General features: G+C 35.8%; 3 protein-coding genes across 3 annotated transcripts; 2 read left to right on the top strand and 1 right to left on the bottom strand.

The window, feature by feature from the left end:
• The first annotated feature begins 468 nt into the window (after positions 1 to 468).
• On the top strand, positions 469 to 1,752 carry LOC121755021 (transcription factor MYB20-like). The gene is made up of 3 exons (XM_042150305.1): positions 469 to 855; positions 1,015 to 1,144; positions 1,238 to 1,752. Exons 1-3 carry the CDS (start codon positions 723 to 725, stop codon positions 1,677 to 1,679), a joined length of 705 nt encoding a protein of 234 aa, XP_042006239.1. The 5' UTR covers positions 469 to 722; the 3' UTR covers positions 1,680 to 1,752.
• Positions 1,753 to 8,796: 7,044 nt separating this feature from the next.
• On the top strand, positions 8,797 to 12,665 carry LOC121756282 (regulator of G-protein signaling 1-like). Its single transcript, XM_042151784.1, has 10 exons — positions 8,797 to 8,990; positions 9,710 to 9,830; positions 9,946 to 10,009; positions 10,119 to 10,203; positions 10,629 to 10,702; positions 10,892 to 11,083; positions 11,201 to 11,289; positions 11,373 to 11,611; positions 11,702 to 11,948; positions 12,028 to 12,665. Exons 1-10 carry the CDS (start codon positions 8,914 to 8,916, stop codon positions 12,232 to 12,234), a joined length of 1,395 nt encoding a protein of 464 aa, XP_042007718.1. The 5' UTR covers positions 8,797 to 8,913; the 3' UTR covers positions 12,235 to 12,665.
• Positions 12,666 to 14,815: 2,150 nt separating this feature from the next.
• Positions 14,816 to 15,550, bottom strand: LOC121753713 (photosystem II core complex proteins psbY, chloroplastic-like). Its single transcript, XM_042148962.1, has one exon. The coding sequence runs from the start codon at positions 15,432 to 15,434 to the stop codon at positions 14,886 to 14,888; it is 549 nt and encodes a 182-aa protein (XP_042004896.1). The 5' UTR covers positions 15,435 to 15,550; the 3' UTR covers positions 14,816 to 14,885.
• Between the last annotated feature and the right edge of the window lie 368 nt (positions 15,551 to 15,918).

The following is a 15,918-nucleotide window of genomic DNA, read 5'->3' as shown; positions in this document are numbered from 1 at the left end:
GACAGATTAAAAAATAGTCCAGACTTGAACTGATCATATCGAACCAAATTTATCCTACAATGCCATAATTATATTCAATGTATTAGTTCGTTCAAGTACTATGATTAATCATAATTGCCATAGAGGGTGTTTAAAGTCAGGCCACAAGTTTAATTTCAAAACTAAAGCACAATAATATATTCCAACACAATCACATAAAGATTTGATACACAGAACATCTACAGAAAACATGTTGCATTAAATTAAGGTTAAAATTCCCCTTGAGCAGAATCAAAAGCCACAATAATTGCAAGAATAAAATTAAAAAATAGGACAAAAAAAGAGTTACTGCCCCCCATGAACGGGGGGCCTTGTTGTAAAAACTTTTGTTTCTTTCCCACTTTAATTTTATTCAAACATTTAATTGCAATAAACAATCGTGTCAACAACAACCAACTCTTCATTTTTCTAATCTAAAAGTGGCTGAATTCCAATCATTTGATGCAAAATCATGTCAGAAATAGTTCTCAAAGCATGAACCTTGATCTTTTTCTTTGCTTTTCGGAGCTTAATTAATCATCAATTATGTTTTGTAAAAAACTGTTTATTTGTTTTTTTAATTTTTGTATTAGCTGGAAGAATCTTGGTTTCGATATATATAAGCACAAAGTTATGCTTTTTCATCATTTCTTTGTTAAATTTGCAGCATTCTTTGCATATTTTCTCAATTTCTCTCTAGGATTATGGGAAGACAACCTTGTTGTGAGAAAGTCGGGCTTAAACGAGGTCTGTGGACTATTGAAGAAGACAATAAGCTCATGAATTTTATCCTCAATAACGGGATACAATGTTGGAGGCTCGTTCCAAAACTTTCTGGTAAAAAATTGATATTACCTCTGTTCATGAAAAATAATTATTTTTTTTTTTCATTTTTGATTGTCACAAATATTAGTCTATATTTATTTATAGTAATTGTTTTTCTTTCGAATGAAATAGGTCTCTTATTCTGCTAACAACACTTGCATTGTAATGTAGGGTTAATGAGATGTGGAAAGAGTTGCAGATTGAGATGGATAAACTACTTGAGACCCGATTTGAAGAGAGGCGCGTTGACAGGAGCGGAAGAAGATATGATCATCGAGCTTCATTCTCAACTAGGAAATAGGTAAAACAACATGTCGTATGTTGATGTCAAAATGGCTATGGAAAAATCAATTCTTTGTTTTCTTACAAGTACATTATGGTTATTTTGTATCAGGTGGTCTAAAATAGCCACACATTTTCCGGGAAGGACGGACAACGAGATCAAAAACTACTGGAACACGAGAATTAAGAAGAAGATGAAGCTCAAGGGGTTGGACCCTGTCACCGACAAGCCGATCCTCTCGAAATCTCACGATTTGGAAACTAGTAGCGAAGAAATGCATAATCATCAAAATCTTGGATTTCAAGAAACTGTTTCAATCCCATGTTTGGAAGATCGTGATCAGAGGCAACATAATACAAGAGAGTCATCGATGTCTAATCAAAGCAATGAGGAATCTTCTTGCATTAAGAATTTGGACATGGGATTGGGATATTCATTTGTGCTCCAAAATAAGGAATCTTTGGGTAATTTCACCATGGATTCTTACCATAATTTTATGGATACACAATTTTTCTGGGATTGTTTCACTGGTTTGGGTGATAGTTTCCCATGAGAAAAAATGTATAAAAGGGAGAATTATGATTATTGTTGCTATTGTTATAATTGATATAAGACTAGTGATAAAATGCAAACTCTAAATATTGTACAAACTCCAAACTATGATCTAGATCGTTAAAAAATGTTAAAAGATAACAAAATAATGGCAACATAAAATGTCAATGCAGTGTCAATACAACATCAACCGTTGACATTGTGTTGATATTTTTTATTGCTATTATTTTGTCATCTGTTGATATTTTATAATAGTACATATCATAGTTTGGAATTTTTACAATATATATAAGTTGCATTGATTACATCCCATTGATATAATGTCTAAAGCTCAATGTTTGTTCTAACTTTTGATTCTTTATTTTTTGTTTTGTCACATGAATCATATGGCCAAAATTTTGATTTTAGGCTCGATTTACAATTTATTCGGTTTTTTAGTTGATATGATCTCGTAAGGTATTAATACCTATAATAAAGAAGGAATGTATGTGCCCGCACGGGCTTAACTCAGTTGGTTCCTGGGTGGTAGATTGTCCCTAAGCAGACAGGATCGAATGCTGGCAGCCGCAGTGTGGGAGTTTCACCACTGTGGTGGCTCCTTGTGTGCTGGTTACCAGTGTAAGTTCCTCCCACCTAATGGGCCGCTGAGGTACCGTGTTTGAACCCCTCCATAGCGATGTCGGGCCGGGTTATGGGGGCGCCTGGGGTGAGCGAATCACCTTTTGTCCCTAAGAAGGAATGTATGTTCGTTTCTAGCTAGGTAGCAAAAGGACTTGCATATTCTGTTTTCCAATTTTGACTGTATAATAAAACCTTGTTTGGTAGCTACATCAAAATGTTAGCAATCTAGTACTCCCTCCGTCCCAAAGAAGATGACTCATTCTAGGGATGTCAGTATAGCTCGCAACCCGTGGACTGACCCGCATAGCCCGCCAAATTTATAGGGTTAGGACTGGAAATTTCTAGCTCGATAAAATTAAAACCCGTTTAGCCCGTACCCGATTAACCCGCAACCCGTTAGGGCCAGACCCAAAAATCCGATGGGCTGACCCGAAAACCCGATAAAATTTCTATTATTCTATTTTTTTACTTCTAATTCGACATTTCATTGATCAATTTTATAATATAGATAACTAAAAAAAATAACTTTCGATTTTATATTAAATACACAAATTATATATTGATTTTTTACTAATATAATAATTGATAAATAAATTAAAAACTTCAATTTCACTTTAAAATATTTAAATTTCTAAAATATGCATTAAAGTTTCACGAAATATCTCAAATATTAGTATTTGATCATGTTTATGATTGAGTTTAATCATATATCTCAAATTATCATAACTAAATATTTTACATTTTATGAATATAACTAATTTTTGTCAGTATTTATTGGATTGATCGCTTGTTAATTTTATCGGCTGCAACCCGATGGGTTGGCCCGAAACCCGAGCTTTCAGGGTTAGGGTTGAACTTTCATAACCCGGAAGAAAGCATAGCCCGATTAGCCCGCACCCGATTGACCCCGTAACCCGAATAGGGCTGGCCCGAAACCCGATGGGCCAGCCCGATTGACATCCCTAACCCCTTCCTTGGGTGGCACGAGATTTTATGCATCTTTATTTTGTGTGTTAAGTCGAGAGAGGAAAGTAGGATAGAAGGAATAAAATAGAGATAAATGTGTTTCCAATTTTAATAATGAGTCATCTTGATTGAGACAAACCCAAAAAGAAAGTGGGTCATCTTTATAGGACGGATGGAGTACTATATTAAAAGGAATCAAAATTGAACTCAACCCTCCATTTTCTCTCTCTTACTTTATCATTTATCTAATTTAACTATTTATTATTATTTTTATATAATAAGTGCTAAAAAGTAAATGAGACTCATATTCATGGACGGAGGGAGGAGGAAGTATAATCAATAATAGGAGTAATAGAATAAATTGGATAAAAATTTATAAGCACTTCCAATTATGAAACGACAAACACAACGTTTCTTTCCGTTAATTCAATTTTAATTTGTTTATATGTAAAATCCAGCGACATTAAACCTTAGTTGTCTTTAAGTTATTGGAGCGTGATATTCACGCCTTAAATTAAACTTTTTACTGAATTTAATTTTCCCAACTTTTTAGAGAATCCAATGGGCTGACAGCGATATATTTGCACTTCGATATTTATATTTGGAAGCAGGGACGGAGATAGCATGGGCCAAGCCGTCGCTTCAGCGGGGGCTTGGCCGGCCGTCCTCCTTAATTCATCTATAATGTTTGGATTTTGTTTTATAAAGAGAGATACAGTGGAGAGAAGATAAGAAGGAAGAAAGGGAAAAGAGGAATATAGAAGGAGGGTTATAATTATGACCTAGGGAATAGAAACCACTCATTTATGTACCTCTCTTGTTTTGTGTGATTAGGAGTAGTTGATTAGTATTTCATTTCTTATTTATTATTATTAGTTTAGAAATATACTAGGGGTACCATCTGGTTCTTCTATTTTTAAAAAATATTTTAAGAATCAAATACTACTCGTATTATTTAAAATTTTACGTATCAATTAATTTATTAATTTTTTGTCTACGATATTTCATTACATATTTTCTTACTCTTACTTTTCCCTCTTATAACTAGTAGAGTCATTTCTTTTTTTAGTTAAAGTTAACACAATTCCTCACTCTTATTTTCCCTCTCTCCTAGTACTTTATTATCTCTATTTTTTTCGTTTCTCCTACTTTATTATTATTTATTTAATATATTTTTTTTCTTAATCTTCATGCCGGAAAGAAATACACTCACTACTATGGAACGAGGGAATATTAGAGAAGGCAAGCCGCTACGGGAGATTATAGGAGCATCACACGTCCTGCCACATTTATTGTAAAATTTCAGCATCGGCTCATTTTAAGTTCTGGTTCCGTCCCTGTTTGGAAGATTCTCGATTTCTCATTTCTACAAATTTTTTGGAATGGGTACATATTTGATGGAGATTAAAAATCATAACATCTACGCTCTCTTTTCGTAATATAATCCTCCATCCGTCCTTGTAATAGAGGCATTTCATTTTAAATACTCTAATTTTAAAAAAATAATAATAAATAATTAAAATATAGAAAAAGTAAAATAAGATAAAATAATATAGAAAAAACATAATATCTCATTTCAGGATAGAGATATAATAAATGCAAATTTTATATATTGTATATGTCCAAATAATGATCTGAACATTTAGATTTTAAGATTTAATGTCAACAGATAACAAATAGCGTCAACATAAAATGTCAATATAATGTTAACATTGTCAATAGATTTGACGTTGTGTTGACATTTTCTGTTGACGTTATTTGTCATCTTTTGATATCAAATCTTGAAATCTAAATAATAGTTTGAAGTTTGTAGGAAAGATAGAGTTTGCATTTTATCACTATCCTATCGGGATAACCGCAAGTAAAAATTCCACTTACTAATTTATTACATTTACATTTATTATAATCCTAATACTCCATTCGTCCCAACTAAGACGACACTTTCATTTTTAGTTTGTTCCAATCAAGATGACACAATTCTATTTTTGATAACTTTCTCTTTTCAATTAATACACCCAATCACTTTTCACCCTCCAATTAAATATTCAACTTTCTTTCTCTCTCCAATTAACTACATTTACCAAGAACTCCTAAAATCCCGTGCCTAAGCCTTTATTCTGTTTGTTGCCATAAGAGCATCCACATCTGTGCTCTTCTCCTTAAGGAATGTGTTATCTTAGCCGCGACGGAAGGAGCACTTCATTCGCCTCATTACATGTGACACATTTTTTTTGGGAGCATGTTTTTAGGTAATGATGTTTAGTTGTTAAACGAAAAGAGAAAAGTATGAGTGAGAAAATAGTGAAGAGAAAAAGTAAAAGATAAGATTAAGTAAGAGAGAGATTAAGTCTTTTTTTATCATAAAATAAAATGTGCTATTTATAATTCAACGCCCTAGAAAGGAGGAATACGCCTCTCTTGTAATGGGAGGAGGAAAGTACTTGAAATAAAATCTATATTTTAGAAAAATTTCCACAAATTCCCCCACCTACTTTCCTAACTAACACTACTATGTATATCTCCGCATCGAATTATAGTATTTTATAAAGTTACGTGTGTTACTTGTTAGTTGCATGGTTTGAATTTTCTTTGTCTAAATTTTATTGCATCAGATTTGGCCTCTTCAAAATTAGTCATTATAGAAGCATCATGATATTATTATTATTATTATCATAATATTTGTTTTATTTAAAATTAGAAGAGAGATCAATATTTCTTTACTTTAAAATTGTTTAGAAGTATTCATGATAGGAAAATATTATCAATATTTCTTTACTTTAAAATTGTTTAGAAGTATTCATGATAGGAAAATATTAGCATAATTTTTTATACTTCCTCTATTCACTATTTAAATTCTATTTTGTCATTTTAGATTACTTTAGAGCATCCCCATCCATGTTCTTGCCAAAGAGCATGGATGTGGGTCCGAACCCACATTTATTAATTTTTTACTCTCTACTCTTCCGCAAAAGCACAACACCCACATCCATGCTCTTCCGCAAGAGCATGATCAAGGATCTTACCATTCCATTATTCAATTTAAATACTTCAATTACTAAAAACATTTTTCACAATATTAAAATGCATTAAAAATACCCGATAAAATTACAAATTACTAAAAAATAAAAAATTACATAATTAAAATCCTAAAAATTAAGATTGAGAAAGTTGTTTGGTATAGTGTCATTTTTTGTGTTTGAAATGAGAGTATTTATAGATGAATGTATGAATTTTAGGGTAAAAATAATGAAAAAAAAAATTAAATGTGTGGAAAAATGGATATATTTTATTAGGAAGTGGGAAAATATTTTTTTATTAAATCTGTATTTTTCAGATTTTTTTGAATTTTTCAAAACAAAATAAAAATAAAAAATGATAAACCAACGGCCAACTAGAGCATGCCACGTCGGCTGCTCGTGCTCTTGTCGTTGGCACAGACGTGCTCTATGCATCGAGTAGGGTCGTGCTGTCGGCAAGAGCACATCGGCGGACACCTACATGCCGCGCCGACGGCACGGATGCCGTCCTTACTTACGAGCTCCGATGGGGATGCTCTAATCTATTTAGTAAGTATTTATTTATTTTGATAAGTAGACTCAATTTTTTCCATTCATAATCAATTTTAAAACTAATAAAGTAGTACTCCTACTTCACTTTTTCTATTTATTTTTAATTTCTAAAAGCAAGCAATTTTTTGAAATAGTAATTCTCGAAATGGTGAAGGAAGAGGTGAGTATTATAGCATCTGCAACGGTGGACGGACCACGTCTATCCGTCCGTGCCAGCGGCACGGAAGATGTCGTTCGCCGCTGGCACGGCGCTGCTCGATGCATCGAGCACGTCCATGCCAGCGAGCAGGTGACGTGGCCGGACGTGATTGGGCAACGACATAGCCGTTGCATTTGATTTTTTTAAAATCGGTTTTTAATTAAAAAGCCGATTAAAAATAAAAAAATATTTTCACACTTCCCAAAAAAATATATATCCGTTTTCTACCCACTTTTAAATTTTTTTAATTTTTTCCCCTAAAAATACACATTTTCATCTATAAATACCCCCCTTTCACACCAAAAAATTCACACCTCACTACACAATTCTCATCTACATTCTCTCATCTCCATTCTCATCTACATTCTCTCATCTCCATTCTCAATCTTTCTTCCACTCATACAACATAACAATGTCGGGCCAAGGCGATCACCCTCTGGGCTCCCACGGTTGGAACCCCGATTGGTTCGGTTCACAACCGTTTCCTAGTCCGGAAACGGAATATTCGGTCCCTCCTCAAACCCAAAGTTCGGGCGTTCCAGGTGGCTACCGGCCTTACCCGATCAACGACCAAGATGCCCCCGAAGGGCAATACGGGTGCACACCCGAACCTAGAGCGAGGTCGACCGCCCCCTCCAAAACTCCAACGCCTCCTACTCGTGGTGTCCGCACACCGTACACTACGGCGGAGATGGAGCAATTGTTCAAGGCGTTCTTGTCAATCTCCGAAGATCCGGAGGTTGGCACGAACCAATCCAACGATCACTTTTGGTGGCGCATTTGTCGCCGGTACAATGAAAACCGGCCGAAGGGAACAATCGAGCGCAACGAGAGTATGATGCGCAATGTCATCTGCAGACCCAACGAAGAAATCCGAAAGTTCCAGGGGTATTACCTCCAGGAAAAGCAGTCGGCGGGGAGCGGCCGGAGCGAGGTCGACATCATCAGTTCCGCCATGTCGACCTACCAATCCATGAACTACAAGGCGTTCAAGTACCTCAACATTTGGCAGGAGACGCGGTCGCATCCGAAGTATATGGGAGGCGTAACATCCTCTTCTAGCGGCTCCTCCAAACGGTCAAGGTCGGTATCCCTATCCGACGCCGACGCCGACTCCGAAGACGTGGTTAGCCAACTCGCCGGAGCTAACTTGGGTAGCCCCGACGCCGGCCCGAGCGGTTCCCAATGTCGACCGCAAGGAAGGAAGAAGGCGGCGGCCAACCACCGTCGCTCCGCGACTCCATCCGGTGAAGCTCCCGAACCCGCTCCCGTTCCCGTTCCCGTGCCCTATGCTCCACCTCCACCCCCCACCAACTCGTTGTGGGCGATTTTGGCCCAACTCAATATGGCTGATAGGTCAACTATGACCCCCTCGCAAAAACAATTGGGGGTAGTGCCGCCGGATGAATAGTCTTCCACGGGGATATTTTTAGTTTTAATTATGTAATTTTTAATTTTTAGTATTTTAATTATGTAATTTTTAGGATTTTAATTATGTAATTTTTATTTTTTAGGATTTTAATTATGTCTTTTTATTTTATTTATAATTTGTAATATTATTTCGGTGTTTTTAATGAATTTTAATATTGTGGAAATGTTTTTATTTAAATTGAATAATAGAATGGTGGGACCTTATGCTCATACTTGCGGATAAGTACAGCTGTGGATGTTATGCTCTTGCCTAAGAGCAGGTAGAAATAGTGGTGCTAGGCTCGTAACCGTGTTAGTTGGCAAGAGTATGGTTGTAACTAATTTTAGAAACCCAATTATTTTGATGAAAGTAGAGGTGGAAAAAGGGGTCGTGGAATTGGGCTTGATTTCTGCGACATTTCTGCAAACAGTTGACGTGTAGTTCAGAGCAAAACAGCTGAAATCTGACAATGGCGATTTGTGCTGTCAGAGGTGGCTGCCCCAGCGACTACGTTGCCATCTCAATCGCTATTCTATCTGTTATACTGTAATTCTCCAATATACTATTTATCTTTGTGCCTTTTTTGAAATGATTGTTTTTTATGTAAATTAAGATGTTTGATTAGGTGCTTTCGATATTTGCAGCTTTATAATGAGTTATGAGCTTGGGGCTTTTCTTGTTTTGGTTGATTGGAAGTCGGATTTTGTTGAGATTAACATTTCTGATCAATTTTAATTGCTTAATTTTGTGTGGGGAATGGATATTGTTGTTTCTTATGTAACCCTGAGGGTTTGGTACTTAGTTTATAGCACATAACTTGATTTTGTATGCAGAATAATGTTAATTGGCGACTGATTAAATGTTTTTAGTGTTGAATGCTAACGAGCATAGATGGGATTATATCCCAAATGAATAAGGAGTTCAAATCCTAAAATAAGCTACTTCTAGGGATTTCATAGTTATTTTCTTGTTACTAGTTGTCGAATTTGGGTGAAAATGTGTTGGAAATTTGTTATATTGTTCAGGATTGCAGTTAGAAGGAAAGAGTGTGCTAATGAAATAGAATCTTTTAAACTATATGTTGGTGGAAACTGCCTTGCATAGCAGTAGAGGAAGGAAACCCAAGTCCTGATAGGGAGTTCCGTTTCTAATTAACCACGTTTCTTGAGAACAACGTGGACTATGTGTGTGGCTGTAATGACGTGATCCATTGTTGTACGTATATACAAGACTATTGAGATGAAAAAATGGCTTACCTGTTACAGGCTTCTCGTAAAGGCTGGTGTCCCCTATCTTATTCACAAGATCCCGAGACCTAAAGGCAGTGGCTTTTGGCTTGTAGCAATACAAGTTATTGCCAGCTTCAACCTTCTATTGTCGATTGTGGTATTTTTTCTCTCTTTGGATAAGTAAATCTTTTCGCTGATTCAAATTTTGATGTTTCAAGATGTACTTTTCGTTTCTCCTATATCTTTGTTCATGTTGAATGTGGTCCGTACAGATGGCCTTCGGTTATTTGAGGTACAAAAGGAAGCATTGGTGGAGTTCTTGCTATATATGGGCTGGTAATTTTACTACAGCATGACTATGTGCATATTCTTGTAACATGTTGTCTATTGATTGCCATTTTGGCTTTGGTCATGCGTTTATACCTAATTTTTCATCTGCTCCTAGTTTGGGTTGAAGGTCCATTAGGATTTGGCTTGCTGTTGAGCTGCCGTGTTGCGCAAGCATTTCAACTGTATAACTTATTCGTTAAGTAAGTAAATCTCTCTGTTTGTTGTAATATTATGATGCATTTGTATAATAGTGGATTCCGACATATATAGTGTTGAACAGTGAAATTAAGGGGCATTTGCGACTTTGCGCACTGGCAAATTCCATGATAAGGGGTGCAAGAAGCTGATGTTGAGTATATAATAACAAAATTATCTAGTTAGAAATTGTGTTAAAAGTTACTATTTCAATGTAGTTGAGATTGATATTCCAAAGGTTTCCATGAAAATATAATTGTTAAAACATGAAAGTTGTATATGAAAAGTAAAATGAATAGAGATCCATCTACGTTAATTTTTAAGTTCTTGAACTAGTTACACCATTGCTTCACCATCACGAAACTCGTAAAAGATATTTGTTTGGATCTTAATTAATAATTTTATTTTCTCGATGCTCATGACCTCTCAGGAGACGTTTACCACCCATCCGGTCATTTATATTTCTTCCAATGGTTCTCTTGCCCTGGATTGTGGGTTCAGCAAGTAAGTGTCGTGCAGTTACTCTCTTTCGTTTACATTTATATCTACGTGCTCTTTGCCAAGCAATGCTAAGGTTCCTGAAAAGCAATTTGATGAATCTACTCATCCCGTCTTAATTATCTGAGTGTATTCCTCTTGGTGCATTGGCGTTGTAACATTTTTGGGTAATAAATGGACAACTGTGGTTTGCAGTTCTTCACGTAAACAAGCCTCTAAACCCCCGCTGCCACATGAAAACATTGTGGATCATCCCAGTTATTTCCTTTCACGCCCTGTATATTGCTGCATTGGTTGGATTCACTGGAGCAGTTCAGCATATTGAGTTTAGATTCCACGAACTCAAGGACCTCTGGCGAGGAATCCTCGTCTCAGCTTGTTGCATTGGTAGTATAATTAACTGTTGTGCATTGAAAGTGCCATTTTGCTATCTATTACACACATTGCTTTACATGTAACTGAATCAACAGTTCACTTATTTTGTCTGCCATTTTGTTTTCAAAGGAGTATGGATCGTCGCTTACACTCTGAACGAGATTCACGAAGATAAAGCATTGGTGCAAATCATTTCAAGATCTGTATTACTAATCATGGTAAGCCTAGCCAGTTTGTTTAGACGATTGCTTCAATTCCATTTCTTGATTTTCATTTTCCATAATCAAGCACTTTTTTGCAGACAAGTTTCCTTCTACTGGCATTCTTCTCTATGTCAATATCACAACCACTTGCCTCACTTTTGAGCTCGACGAAAAAGGACAAACAGGATTACAACATGATGAGCCGAGCCCTCGGCATTCCTGACAGTGGGCTTTTAGTACAAGAGGAATCAATACAGTCAATAGATCCTAACGAACCTTTTGACAAGCTTCTCATGGACAGAAGATTCCGTCAGTCGTTTGTTGAATTTGCAGATAGGTCAGTTGCAGATAACTCCTCTTTTTTCCGTTTCATCTTTACATATTCATTCGTGTGATGATATTGAACTGCGTCTGCATCCTTACGCAGCTGTTTGGCGGGGGAAGGTGTCCATTTCTATGAGGAGCTGCTGCAGCTCGACAAAATCCCAGTTGAGGATCATGTCAGGAGAATATATATGGCGCGTCATATTATTGACACATACATCACTCCTGGCGCAACAATGGAGGTGAACATATCTCATCGTTGTAGGCAAGACATCCTATCTACCCCTGATTTGGCACATCCGGACCTCTTCAAAAACGCGTTGAACGAGCTGATTCAGTTGATGAAAATGGTTAGTGTATTTTCTTGAACCTTACATTGTCTTACACTCCAACGCTCTTATGGACCCTAATACGAGGCATTTCTTGAAGAACTTGGCGAATGATTATTGGTCATCTACGTTCTTTATGAAATTGAAAGAAGAGGCGATGATGAAAACGGCTGACTATGATCTAGAACAGAGCAGTTGGAACTACTCACACCGGCTGAGCTCTGTCCATTGTACTGATGACCCTTTCCACCAAGAACATAGTCCGAGTAAGTTGAGTTCGAGTAGCCGTGAACTAGAGTTGCAGTGACCATCTTCCTCCCCAAATCACAGCAAAACAATAACACTTTCTAGGCCTGGAACGGGATTGGCTTCTTCCGCTGAATAGCAGCTAACACGATGTGGCAGAAATTGGAGACGGGGCGTTTCTGTTGCCGTATTGGAGATGATGTATCTTCTACTTCTTCTCCCTTACTTGATCATCTGCTAAATTTTGGTGTTTAATTATATATAGACTAGCATAATTTTAGCAGCTTTTTGTTGGAGATTAATATTTTTTGTGTTTTTAAGAATTTTAATTATAGAAGGAAGAGAAATAGGAAAACAGTTAGTGATGGAAGATTTCTAGGTCTGAACCTACACTGTGTAACCTTATGTAAATAGCTTAATCTATATCAGGAAATGTTAGTTTACTGTCGTACTTCGCTCATCACGAATATTTATTATACTCCTTCCGTTCCATTTCAGGTGACATATTTCTTTTTCGTATGTGTTTTGGAAAAATTATAGTAGTAATAAATAGTTAAGGCCATGTTTGGTTGGCGAGAAAGTAAAGTTGACAAGGAAAATGATTCCTGAGAAAATGAATCTCGGGAATATGATTTCTAATAACTTTACTTTCTCGTGTTTGGAAAATATCAAGATTTGAACGTATATATTTGATTTAAACACTAAACTTAAAATATACCTATCATTTTTTATTTATAAACAATAATAATACATATTATTTAATAAATTATTAATTACAAATGATAATAATTATATTATTTTATTTATTATTACGATGGTTAGTTTAAATATGGATTATACATCATAATATATAATAATAAATAAGATTATTATTATTATTATCATTATATTTACTTAATTTTTAATTGAATAAATTTTATAATTTAAAATTCACTACAATTTTATTGTTAATTACTAATTTATAAATTAATAATTATTATATTATTATATAATTATAATTATATTTAATTATTTAATAAATTATTACTATTATGATAATAAAAATAAAAATAAATATTAATAATATAGTTATAATTATGATAATTTGAATTATAGTTATTTATTATCCTGAAATTAAGTATGTGTTATACTTTTAAATTGTTTTTAAAACATTGTAATAAATAATAACGATGATGATGATGATGATGATGATGATGATGATGATGATGATGATGATGATGATGATGATGATGATGATGATGATGAAGAAAAAGTGTACTATATTGTATTAAATATGTAAGAATCCTAAAATTGGGAAAAAGAATACCTAAGAAAAGTTAGGATTCAGAATCCTGGAAAGTTACACTAATTTTCCTTGTTTCAGGATTTTGATTATTTTCCCAGTTTGATTAAAAACGGAAACAAACACATGAATTTAAAATTTAAGGAATCAGATTACTTTCCCAGACAGAATCCTGGCAACCAAACATGGCCTAAAAGTAAAGGGAAAGTAAAGAAAGAAAGTTCTCTACATTATTCTCTTTCTTACTTACTTCAGTTTCCTTCGACTTTTACTATTTATTACTTTCTCCGTCCCATAAGAATATGCACTCTTTCATTTTTAATCCGTCTCACAAAAATATGCACTTTAATTAATTTTAGAAACTTTTCTATCTCTAATGAGGTGGGATCAATTACTTTTTTTCTTTACATCTCTCTTACTTACCAATTTTATATTAAAACTTGTACTGAACTTAAAATGCATATTGTTTTGAGACGAAGAGTGTAATTTTTTTCAAAACACGTGAAAAAATATGTGTTACATAAAATATATAGACTAATAACTACTCCTAGTATTATTATTGTTGTAACTATTCCACTTGAAGCATTTAATGCAAACAATGATCTCTTCAATGAAAAATTAATTTGTGCTCCATTATAATTTCTACCATTTCTCGGTTTGTTTAATTATGGCCTGCACAAAGTAATAATTAATCACCCTACTTACTTTTAACTTCAAAAGATGCATCAAATTTATAAGTATAAGAATTTGGTGCAAACATAAATATAAACATAATTAAACAATATTAATGATATAAGTTTCACTATTATCTATTAATATTATTTTTTCTCTCATAATACTTTATTAACTATGCTTGAAAATAGGGAAAAAGTAGTATGAATCTTTCACTTACGCAAAAAATAATACTTTTTTGGTAAGGTTCGGTTGCTTGTATAAAATAGTACTATGAGATAGAGTATGACTAAATTAATATAGGCAAGAAATAGAGGGGAGCAAAAGAGAGAGGCTGTGAGATAAAATAGTCGGAGGGTAGGAGCTCCGATGAATAGTCTATATTTCACAGCAGAAAATTAAATCATGTGGACGGGCCGGCCACGGGCCTATATTTAGTATTGGGCCGACACAATTTCTAATTTTGGCAACCGAACGCAAAACTAAAGGTAGTAATCCAGTTTGTCGTGACTAATCTCACCAACCGAACGCTGCCTATAATTCTGAACTGTTTAATCCGTCAAATTAGTCAAATTCGGCCATTTATTAAATATGAAAAAAAAAAATTTAAGTGGACAACATTTCCCATACTATTACCTGAGTATTGTAAATATAAACATTGAGAAAGCAATAAAAATCAAGAAAATGGTTTAAGAAAGAGTTTGTATTAATAGAATGGTACAATTCCATGCAAACGAAACAAAAAAGATTTGAAATATTTAATCCGATCTCATCCTGTTAATCTGGTTCAAAGCCGGCTGCAAGATGTTGTACAGCACCCACCCGATCGCCGGCGCCACCACAAACAGCAGGAGCTGCCCCCTATTGTCGGCCGCTGCCTCCGCAGCTGCAGCCGCCTCCTGCGGGTGGAGCAGCCCCGCCGCCGCGAGGCCGCCGCCGAGGCCGGCGATGATGGCCTTGGAGCTCCTCATCTTGTTGATCTGGTTGAGCGCCGGCTGCAGGATGTTGTAGAGCACCCACAGGATGGCCGGGATGAGCGGGATCAGGAGGGCGAGGCCGCGGTTGTCGCCCTCCGCGATATCCGCCAGCTGCTGGGCCGCGAACGCCGGCTCGGCCGCGGACAGCGCCGCGAAGACGGCGCCCGCGACGGCCGGGGCCGTGAGGGGGGCCGCGGCGGCGGGGGTGAGGAATTTTGGGAGAGAGAGGAGGGGCTTTGATGGCTTGGATGTGGTGGTGGTGGTGGGGGTTTTGGGGGTGAAGCATTTGGGGTTGAGGAGTGCCATGGATGTGGCCATTGTGGCTGCCATTGGTGGGAGATGTGTGTGTGTGTGTTTGTTTGTGTGAAATTAATGATGAATTATGGGAGAGTGAGGAGAAATATTTGGGAGCCAATGGAAGTGGAGGTGTTTGGATTGTTTTCTTATCCTAAGGGTGTGAAGTGTGAGATATGGACCTCATGTTGGTTGCCCCACCTTAGATTTTCTTATCACAAACTTTCTACTCATATTTATTTTGTCATGTTTTTGTATTTTGTGATGCCATTCTTTTTATTGTGATATTGAGGGGAATAAGATCATGTTATATATTTCCTCCGTTCATCTTAATGTTCCATTTTTCTATTTTGGTCAATCCCTTATTAATCGTCTCATTTCATTTTTACTATTTTTAGTAATGGGCATCACATTCCACTAGTTTATTCTACTTATGTACTATTAACTTTTTAAACTCACTTTCTTTGCATTTTTTTAAATTAGTGTCAAATCAAAGTGAGACACGTATTATAAGGGATGT

The sequence above is a fragment of the Salvia splendens genome, chromosome 11, assembly GCF_004379255.2.
Source record: "Salvia splendens isolate huo1 chromosome 11, SspV2, whole genome shotgun sequence".
Taxonomy (NCBI): domain Eukaryota; kingdom Viridiplantae; phylum Streptophyta; class Magnoliopsida; order Lamiales; family Lamiaceae; genus Salvia; species Salvia splendens.
This window is presented reverse-complemented; position numbering and strand designations above follow the sequence as displayed.

Bases quoted from the DNA above. Each gene is read 5' to 3' on its own strand.
- LOC121755021 (XM_042150305.1), top strand. From the start codon at position 723: ATGGGAAGACAACCTTGTTGTGAGAAAGTCGGGCTTAAACGAGGTCTG. The intron at 856-1,014 runs GTAAAAAATTGA...ATTGTAATGTAG, and splicing joins GCTCGTTCCAAAACTTTCTG to GGTTAATGAGATGTGGAAAG. The intron at 1,145-1,237 runs GTAAAACAACAT...ATTTTGTATCAG, and splicing joins CATTCTCAACTAGGAAATAG to GTGGTCTAAAATAGCCACAC.
- LOC121756282 (XM_042151784.1), top strand. From the start codon at position 8,914: ATGGCGATTTGTGCTGTCAGAGGTGGCTGCCCCAGCGACTACGTTGCC. The intron at 11,084-11,200 runs GTAGTATAATTA...TTGTTTTCAAAG, and splicing joins CGTCTCAGCTTGTTGCATTG to GAGTATGGATCGTCGCTTAC. The intron at 11,290-11,372 runs GTAAGCCTAGCC...ACTTTTTTGCAG, and splicing joins GATCTGTATTACTAATCATG to ACAAGTTTCCTTCTACTGGC.
- LOC121753713 (XM_042148962.1), bottom strand. From the start codon at position 15,434: ATGGCAGCCACAATGGCCACATCCATGGCACTCCTCAACCCCAAATGC.